Source organism: Humulus lupulus, chromosome 8 (genome assembly GCF_963169125.1).
Source record: "Humulus lupulus chromosome 8, drHumLupu1.1, whole genome shotgun sequence".
Classification (NCBI taxonomy): Eukaryota; Viridiplantae; Streptophyta; class Magnoliopsida; order Rosales; family Cannabaceae; genus Humulus; species Humulus lupulus.
Genome location: NC_084800.1, coordinates 61,745,024 through 61,754,509, shown reverse-complemented (window position 1 = coordinate 61,754,509; position 9,486 = coordinate 61,745,024). Strand labels below are relative to the sequence as shown.

The following is a 9,486-nucleotide window of genomic DNA, read 5'->3' as shown; positions in this document are numbered from 1 at the left end:
CACTCCCGGGATCCATCCCACACTCTCGGGGCTCTCAATCCACCCAAACGGGGTAAAGGAACCAACCCCCGAGCCCTAAAAATAAGTTGCTGGAAAAATGCACTAGCACTGGGGCGCTGCCTAGTGGCGCTGCCCCAAAGTCAGAGAAGCCTAGTTCCTGCCCTGCCTAGCGCTGGGGCGCCATCAGCAAACCAGAAACTTTTCTGGTTTCCCTCCTTGTGATTTCCCCCATGAAACCAAGCCTCCAAACCAATCCCAAACATCACCCAAACATCCAATTCAACCCCTAAACTTCATCTACAACACTCCCTCATCAAAACCCAAGCAATCTTACACAAAAATTTCCATGAATTCTCACAACTAACACCTCAAATTCTCAACTGAAAACTTACTAGAAAAACAGAGTATAGCTTCAATTCATGGATGAAATCTTACCTCAATCTTGATTTAGATCCCCTTCAATGGTTGAACCAAGGTCCTAAGCCCTCAAGCCTTGCTCTCCTAGCTTGGATCCTCAAATTGGCTCTCAAAAATTGAAAGGAAGAAAGAGGAGAAATGGTGTACGGGTGAGGGAGAGAGATGAGGATGATGATGCTCTGTTTTTTACAATTACACAGCCTTCTAATGGCTTATATCAATCCTAGGGGTGAAAAGACTAAAATACCCCTAGGTCAAATAAAGGTTTCTAAAGACTCCCAAGGGTAAAATTGTCATTTCCTGCCTATCTCGTTAATTATAATTAACACTCTCCAATTCTCGTTATTCTCAAATGCCAATAATTCATATCCCGTTACCCTCTAATTCTCGGCAACGTTCTAATCACCAAATTACCCCGAGACTCACTCCGAACCCCGAACTTAATCCCGTTATGACTAGACCGAAAACTTGCATTCCATGATCGTCTCATGCCGAATGGATCGAACCAATCCACATATAGTGTGGTATTATTTATAATTCACCCACATGCATGAAAATACACAACCACGCCCTCAACGGGCCAAATTACCAAATGCCCTTATAATTAAATGTGGACCCATATGCATGCATTTACCATCATATAATAATATAATTTACATAAACATGCATATAATAATTAAATATCATAATAAATCAATTATGACCATCCCGACCTCCTAATCAAGGTCCTAAACCTCATTAGAAAATTTGGGGCATTACATCAAGCACACCCAAAAGTCCACGAACTCATAATTTAAAAGGTCAAGAACATCACCTCAATTGATAAGAACGACCCTCGGTTGCCATTAACCAATTCCTAACACCAAACTTCAAACTTCCAAGCCTTAAATTCAACTAGTTTCCTCAAAACAACCCAAGGTTCAAGAGATTATGAGAGAGAACGTGAGGGAGAGAGAGTGACCTGAGTTTCTGAGTGTTCTTTTGTTTCCTACCCCTAAAGGAACTCAGTGGCTAAGTCACTACTATGAAGGAAATGACCAAAATGCCCCTTGCCCACTAATGTACTCTTCAATGCCCTCGAGGGCAAATTAGTCGTTTGCCACTTTTCCCACTAATCTCAATTAACGCCTCATAATTCCTGTAACCTCTCATATCCTCAATAATCACTAAATAATTTCCCATTAACCGAAAAATCTCAGTAATGTTCTAAATTACCAAAAACCCCTAGGCTCACCCCCAACAGTCGGGTGTTTGACCCCGTAATGACTAAACCGCTAACTTGCTCCATGTGATCGCCTCATGTCAATTAACTCAAATATATTCACATAATAAAGTGGTCACAATCATAAAACACACATATAACATTCAAATATACCATCAACGGGCCAAAATTACGAAAATATCATTATAATAAGAAACAGACACACATGCATGTTTAATACACCTAAACATGCTAATGTATTCATATTATAATATAACTCACATAATTCATATAATCATGTAATACATAATTAAATCAATTATTACACTCTTGAACCCCTAATCAAGACACTAAGTTTTATTAGGGAAATTTGAATGTTACATAGATGGTCTCATTCGGCCGCTTTCTTGCTTAATTAAGTTTGTTACTTATCTTTTTTGTTTGTGTTACATGTGTTTATTTCTCGTGTTATTCACAATTTTAATATTGGCGATATGAATTTACTTAGCATAATTTTTGTTTAGATAACCAACTTACATCTTTTAATCTAAATAATGATAATTATTAAGTGATATGTCCCATGTACTTAAGATTAATTTAAATCTTTTTGTTTCAGTCTCTTCATATCAAAGCTCAGACAGTATTGGAATGCCCTTGCATAGCTGATTTTGCGAAGTGGTTCATGTGGGAAACATTGAGTACGTGACACTATGTTGATATTAGTTTAAATCTTTTTGTCTTTAGTCTCCTCATACTAATTACACATTTTTACTTGCCTTTCTAGCAAGCAATTGGGAAACATTGAGTACGTGAAACCATGTTGATATTTTTTTGGCACTTTTTTTATTATTATTATTAAATTAAAAATGCTTTTAGATCTGGTTCTTTCTACCAAATATACATCTTATTTTTATTATATTTTCATATTTCAATCAATCATAAATTCTGTCTTTTAAAAGTAAAAAATAATATATATCACTAATCACTTTTTCACATTTTCAAAAATACAATCTCATACACTAAATTCAGATTTACTATTTTTAAATATATTATTTTGTAATCACGAAAAGTCAGCCCTTATATTATTTTCTTTTCTCATTTATTTTTGGCAGTGAGTCAGACCTTGTAGTCAATGTAGTGTTATTTTTCTTATCATAATTTCGTGTACTAGTTTTACTATTCAATATTATAGTTTTACTATTTTTATGAAAGGCTAGTTTTACTATTATTCACGATAAAGATTACCGAAGATGATGTGTGAATTTTAGGTGGTGGGGCATGGTAAAAATGATCATATTTCAGAGAAAAATGATATAATAAAGAGTACGTGTAGTTTTAACATACATATTAGATATTTGGCGTTATTGGCCTTTAAATATTAATTATTCTCATACTTCTAACAAAAGTGAATATTTTGCATAAAAAAAATGCATGCCACCAAAACCATGAGAATGTGTTTGGAAAAGAAAAAAAAAAGTTTGGGTTTTTAATTTGTATGAATTTATCCAATTTATTGTATAAAAATATCCTAAAATTTTATCGAAAAAAATAAAATTTCGAAACCCAATTTTAACAAGTGATATAATACATGGATTTAATGTTAGTAGGGGGAATAGTCATATATTTTTTTTGGCATTTTAATTTGTATACATTTTTAATATTCATTAAAAAACTTACAAAACAGTATGGGAGATATAATACAACTCCCATAATTATAGTACTCTAAATGTTTGAGAAAATGCAAAATTATAATGTCTCCATATGATATTTATTTATGTTGATGGAACATGTTATTTTACTTTTGTTATTTTTATTTATGAATGGTAATGTCAATTCATTTACCGTACACCAAAATATGATTTTGTTTACTTTTAGACATTAATCTTTTATATTTTTCATGAAAAAACAAAGAAAATAAAAAACTACGTAGATTTTCTTTGGCGGAAAAAACACTAAGTAGTTTGAAGCACCACATTATTATAAAATTAAATTAAATTCTCACATGAATTACATAATTGTATTATAAACAAAAACCTTACATTATTAATAGATCTCATATGACACACTACTAATGATTAATTATTTCACAATTTATCACCAGCATTGAGTTTCTATTATAATCATAGTTTCTATAACAAAAAAAATACATAAAATATGATTAGTGCTAATTAATTGTTGCAACTATGATCGATCAACTCTTTTTCTAATCATCAAAACGTTATTATCACCGGTTAAATTTCCTTCCAATACATGTGTTTGAATAATTCGAGTCCTCCCAAACCAAACCTTCGAAAGATCTAGTCTTTTTTTTGTATAAAAATTTCTGATGAGAGATAACATCATATTCATAGTGATGTGTATGTATATTAATAATTTATTATTTTGGCAGAGTTGGAGTACTTCTTCGTGGGTCCAAATGTTCATATTGATTCAGATGAGGTGGCCCAAAAATGAGTGCAATTTTTTTGTCACTGCAGAGATTGTCACAGCACAGTATCGGATGTGAGCTAAGTCACTCTAAGCATAAGCCACTGAATTAGTGTTTCTAATGTACCAAAAAAAAACCTAGAGAGAGAAGGAGAAAGAGAAAGAAAGAGATTATAGTATATGACTCACAGAAAGCCATTTTTGGGGATTTGGTAACGTCGATTCAAGGTACTTAACAAGATAGACAGACCACAACCGCAGCAGACGACACCCGGAAAAAAAGAAAAAAAAGAAAGAAAGATAACAACTTTGGCTGTGAAAATACATATAAGACCACCTAGTGGGTGTGGGTGAGGGTGAGGGTGTAGCTTCAGAAATGGCGGTTTTGGTTTTTCGTAACTGAAGCGGTGGAAAGAGACAGACCCAGATAGCAGAACTGCACAACAAGCCATTAAAATATCACAGTCGTTACAGAGAGCCAAAGGAAAAAGAAAAAAGAGAGATAATTGTACGACTTCTGATAATTATGAGGGTGCTAGCATAACCGTCCTGTCTGTTTAGCTCTTTATTTCTTGGGACTCTTCGTCTTCTTCTTCTTTTATTCTTCTCTTCATCTGGGTCTTCCTTGTTCTCAAATGGGGTAGCTTATTATACGTTATAGTGCGTAAAGAAGAGGCCATTTTTCTGCTCGCGCCTTTTGCTTTCCTGGTGTTTTTTTTTTCGTACCCTTTTCCGGGCTCTGGTACGACACATCGTTTTTCGGGGGGGTTTGGGCTCTGAATGGCTCATCTTGAAGATGGCTCGTCGGTTTCTCGGGTTGAAACAGGTGGGGTGTTGTTTCTGGGTTTTGATCAGCTTGGTTAATGAAAAAAGATAGATTATTTACAAAGAACAGTAGAGGAAATGGAATGAAAATGCCATAGATTTCTGTTTTAAAATACATAGATAGAAAAACAGAGGAAACTTTTTTGGAAACAAATTTATCAAAATTTGGGTTCCTTTATTGGCTTTTGAGCTGAATTTGGTTAAGCATTTTCCATTCCTAGTGCAAGATTTGAATTTTTGAGCTCGTAGTGTTTTATTTGTATGTATCCTAGTCTCAGAAACCAAGCTGAAGATGAACATGAAGTTTTAGACTCATTTACTTTACCTTATTGAAGATTTGTTGCTTCGTACGTTTATGTTGAATAGGTCCGGAAAACAGTATTCTGTTTAACGAGCTATGGAACGCCTGTGCCGGACCTCTGGTGGAGGTTCCTCGGCCAGGAGAGAGAGTTTTCTATTTTCCTCAAGGACACATGGAACAGGTAAACCCCGTTTTCAATCTTTTCTCTGTTTATAGTTTCATTATTCCTAAATGGATCAAACTCCCACTCTTGTTCTTGGTCATTTTCGAAGAAATCCTCTTTTTTTATTTGGTTAAAATTTCTGGGTTTTGTAGTTGGAAGCATCCACAAATCAGGAAGTGAATCATCAACTCCCGCTTTTTAATCTTCCCTCCAAGATCTTTTGTAGCGTGCTTAATATTGAATATCTGGTATTCTATTTCTGATTCTTGTTTCTACTTGATTATATATATATGTATATTTGTGTATGTATATATGCTTTTGTTTCCTACTTTGATGTGGTAATTTTGTTTTCTTTTTATGAAATCATCAGGCAGAACAAGAAACCGATGAAGTTTATGCTCGGATCACTTTGGTGCCAGAAGACGATGTAAGAAAATTTATCTTTGTTGTTGAGAATTTTTTTTTGTTAAACAGAAAATGAGGTAGAAGAAACAATTTTTATGGTTTGTTACTTTCAACACGGGGCAGAGGGTTTGCGAGTAGTTTACTTGTAGATTTTGATTTTGAGTGGTTCTGGTGATTTTTACAGCAAACCGAACCAACGAGTCCTGATCCATGCTTAGATGAGCCTGTACGGCCGAATGTTCATTCATTCTGCAAGATTTTGACGGCCTCTGATACTAGTACTCATGGTGGCTTCTCAGTTCTTCGAAAACACGCCACTGAATGCTTGCCTCCTCTGGTAATAAACTTCCCATATGTACCACTATTCTATGGCATGAGCATGCTGGAATTTGTTTGGATTTTTTGTTTGTTTATATACCTGTTTGATATTTTTAGGACATGACACAAGCAACCCCAACTCAAGAGTTGGCTGCTAAAGATCTTCATGGCTACGAGTGGAAATTCAAACATATATTTAGAGGTAGTGAGATTCAACATATATTTACTAAATATTGATTCTTGTTGGCCATTAATTTTGTCCTCAAATTAAACTGGGTATCCTTTGAATAAATACCCCTAACGAACAGTAACTAGTAGCCATTTTGGATTGCCTGGAAATGATAGTTGCTCTTGTTTGGTTGTTGAACTTGTTCTTAGGCCAACCGAGAAGGCATTTGCTTACCACAGGATGGAGTACATTTGTTACTTCCAAGAGATTGGTTGCAGGCGATGCTTTCGTGTTTTTGAGGTATGTGCACCTGTTTTTTCTTTGTTTAAATTTGGTGAAATTCGTGTTGGTCTAATTAGTTTTGTTATTTATCATAATTTTGTAGGGGTGATAACGGAGAACTGCGAGTTGGTGTTAGGCGTCTTGCTTGTCAACAGAGTCTCATGCCATCATCTGTGATTTCAAGTCACAGTATGCATCTTGGTGTGCTTGCTACTGCTTCTCATGCTTTTAATACCCGAACTCTCTTTGTCGTCTACTATAAGCCAAGGTTGGTGAATATATTCTTTTTTTTTCTTTTCTTTTACAGTTATAGATGTCCATTGGTGAACATAGCATTTTAAGCAGTTAACTTTATATGTTTTCCAGGACTAGTCAATTCATTATTGGCTTGAACAAATATCTTGATGCTATGAACAATAAACTTACTGTTGGGATGCGCTTTAAGATGAGGTTCGAGGGTGAAGACTCACCTGAGAGAAGGTATTTAAAGTTATATTTTGGTTATTGATGATGTTAATTGTTTTTCACCTGATAACGAGTTCCAAATTAAAATTCTAGGTTCACGGGCACTATAGTTGGGGTTGGAGATGTCTCTTCACAATGGACAGATTCAACGTGGCGGTCTTTGAAGGTTCAAAACAATATTTTTGGTCAAAATTTGAGTGTTTATATATTGATCACCTCACTAATTTTTGTGTGTTCCCTTTTAGATTCAATGGGATGAACATGCCACCATTCCAAGGCCAGAGAGGGTTTCTCCCTGGGAGATAGAGCCTTTTGTAGCTTCTTCTGCCTCTCTAAACCTACCTCAACCAGCAGCAAAGAACAAGAGGCCCCGACCTGTTGACATTCCTCGATCTGGTATGAAGAACTATAGTATTTTCCTTTTCAATGAATAGATGCAATTTTCTAGTGTTAAATTGTATGTCTTGATTAAACTGTAGAAATTACTACCAATTCAGCTGCTTCGGCTTTCTGGTATCAAGGATCAACACAGTCCCCGGAATTGACACAATTAGGTAGTGCTGCTGAAGTCCAAAGCTCTGATAGTCAGGCTGTGTGGCCTTTGATGCATAAAGATACAAGTAAAGGAAACTATTATGGCTCAATGGTTCGCTTCGAAGGTATCTGGCCTTCTCCTCATGTGGATATATCTTTAAATCTTTTCTCGGACTCTACTGGAGACACCAAAACTGTTTCTGCAAGGTCTGTTCTGTCTAGTTGTGCCTCCACTATCTCATCTAGGGTATCCAACCAGTCCGAAAAAGCAGCAAAGTTTGATGCTTCTGTAGGTTGTAGGTTGTTTGGGATTAATTTGACATGCAATTCTCCCATTCCATCTCACCTTGAGAAAGAGTCACCTAGTTTGGTTGCGGTGTCCTCTAGCGACAAAGGATTCGCTCCAGCTGCTGTCTCTGAAGCTGATAAGGTTCACAATCAAGTGATAACAAATCTCTCAAAGGATCAGAAAGTAATATCCGAGTTGCCCCAGAAGGACACACAAAGCAAACATAGTTCACTTTCTTCAAGATCTCGTACTAAGGTAAAAATTCTTTGGTTGGTTCACTTCACATTGTACCACCTTTTCAAACAGGTATTATCTCAACACATTTTATTGTCTGTTTAGAAGGTGCAAATGCAAGGCGTTGCCGTTGGTCGCGCCATCGACTTAACCACATTGAGTGGTTACGATGATCTTATAGATGAGCTGGAGAAAATGTTTGAAATCAAAGGAGAGCTTCGCCCTCCAAGCAAATGGGCAGTTGTGTTTACTGATGACGAAAATGACATGATGCTTGTGGGCGACGATTTATGGATGTGAGTAACTTGAAATAATCTGCCTGTATTCTAATATTCTGAAACTGATGGGATTGCCGTATGACTTTTTATCATTTTTCTAATTGCAGAGACTTCTGTAAGATGGTGAAAAAGATCTTCATATATTCAAGTGAGGAAGTGAAGAAGATGAGTAACCTTAAGCTGCGTGGATCATCGATCGAGGGTGAAGGGACTACTGCAAGCTTGGATTCTGATCATAGAGCTGAGACATGATGATAGAAGCTATTTTGGTTTTTATAGTCCTTTATTTCTCTTATTGTTTTTGGGGGGTTAGTTTTGCTTTCTTGAAGCTGGGTTCTAATGTGAAGGTTAGCTTAGCTGTAAGTCCTATGTTGAAAAGTAGAGCAACTACTTGAAAATCCGGGGTTCTGTGAATACTCTTTCGTGAAGTGTGTTTTGCTTACATAAATCAGTTTACATACTTATATCAATAGATATCATGTTTGCATATGTTTCTCTCAATTGTTTTTTGTATTCAGTATTTTTTCGTTTGTGTTCATTTTCATTAAGTGGATGAAGAGAAGAATTGCTGACATACATAAATATGTATATACAATTTATATATCAGTTGACCCATGCACTTGAGAATGATACAATAGCTCACTTTTAATGTGTTTGTTTCCTTTATACTCAATCTTAATTGAATTTGATTTACATATTAAATTATTATTTTCTATTATTATTAAATTATAAAAAATATTAATTTATAACAGTTTATTATGTACAAAATGTCATTTATAATATTTTTTAAGAATAAAATATCTATTTAAATGTTTTTTCCTCAGAATCTCTTTGAAATTTTGAATGTTAAACTAGCTAAAATATTGTCTTTTGTATTACTTTATAATGGTAAATATAAATATATAAATAAAGCAAATTTTTAATCAAATTATTTATATATATATTTAGTTTTGAGATATTACTTTGTAAGAAAATTGATTGAAAAATTTGTAAGTGCCGATAGAAAAGTTAAAAGAGTTATTACATTATCTTTTGATAATTTAAAATTATTAAGTTTTAAACAATCAAGATTAAAAATGAAAATTCTCATTTAACAAATTAAAAATTAAACTTTAATCACTAAAAATAGATCATTTCAAAATCTTGATCTTTAAACACTAAATAATAATAATAATAAT

At 34.5% G+C, this 9,486-nt stretch overlaps 1 protein-coding gene across 3 annotated transcripts; it reads left to right on the top strand.

Annotated features, from left to right (window-relative positions):
* The first annotated feature begins 4,143 nt into the window (after positions 1-4,143).
* Positions 4,144-8,797, top strand: LOC133797482 (auxin response factor 18). 3 transcript variants are annotated; one of them, XM_062235395.1, is made up of 14 exons: positions 4,144-4,871; positions 5,237-5,352; positions 5,487-5,582; positions 5,705-5,761; positions 5,924-6,076; positions 6,175-6,259; positions 6,436-6,526; positions 6,612-6,776; positions 6,875-6,988; positions 7,067-7,139; positions 7,219-7,369; positions 7,471-8,051; positions 8,136-8,326; positions 8,416-8,797. In XM_062235395.1, the coding sequence occupies exons 1-14, from the start codon at positions 4,826-4,828 to the stop codon at positions 8,558-8,560; spliced, it is 2,064 nt and encodes a 687-aa protein (XP_062091379.1). In that variant the 5' UTR covers positions 4,144-4,825; the 3' UTR covers positions 8,561-8,797. The 3 variants fall into 3 exon arrangements, with proteins under 3 accessions (XP_062091379.1, XP_062091378.1, XP_062091377.1); XM_062235394.1 differs by having other exon boundaries at positions 7,453-8,051; positions 8,139-8,326; XM_062235393.1 differs by having other exon boundaries at positions 4,146-4,871; positions 7,453-8,051.
* The last annotated feature ends 689 nt before the right edge of the window (positions 8,798-9,486 follow it).

Excerpts from the sequence above, each read along its gene's own strand:
- LOC133797482 (XM_062235393.1), top strand. The coding sequence starts at position 4,826 with ATGGCTCATCTTGAAGATGGCTCGTCGGTTTCTCGGGTTGAAACAG. Across the intron at positions 7,140-7,218 it reads CAACGTGGCGGTCTTTGAAG|ATTCAATGGGATGAACATGC; the intron begins GTTCAAAACAAT and ends GTTCCCTTTTAG. Across the intron at positions 8,052-8,135 it reads CTTCAAGATCTCGTACTAAG|AAGGTGCAAATGCAAGGCGT; the intron begins GTAAAAATTCTT and ends TTGTCTGTTTAG.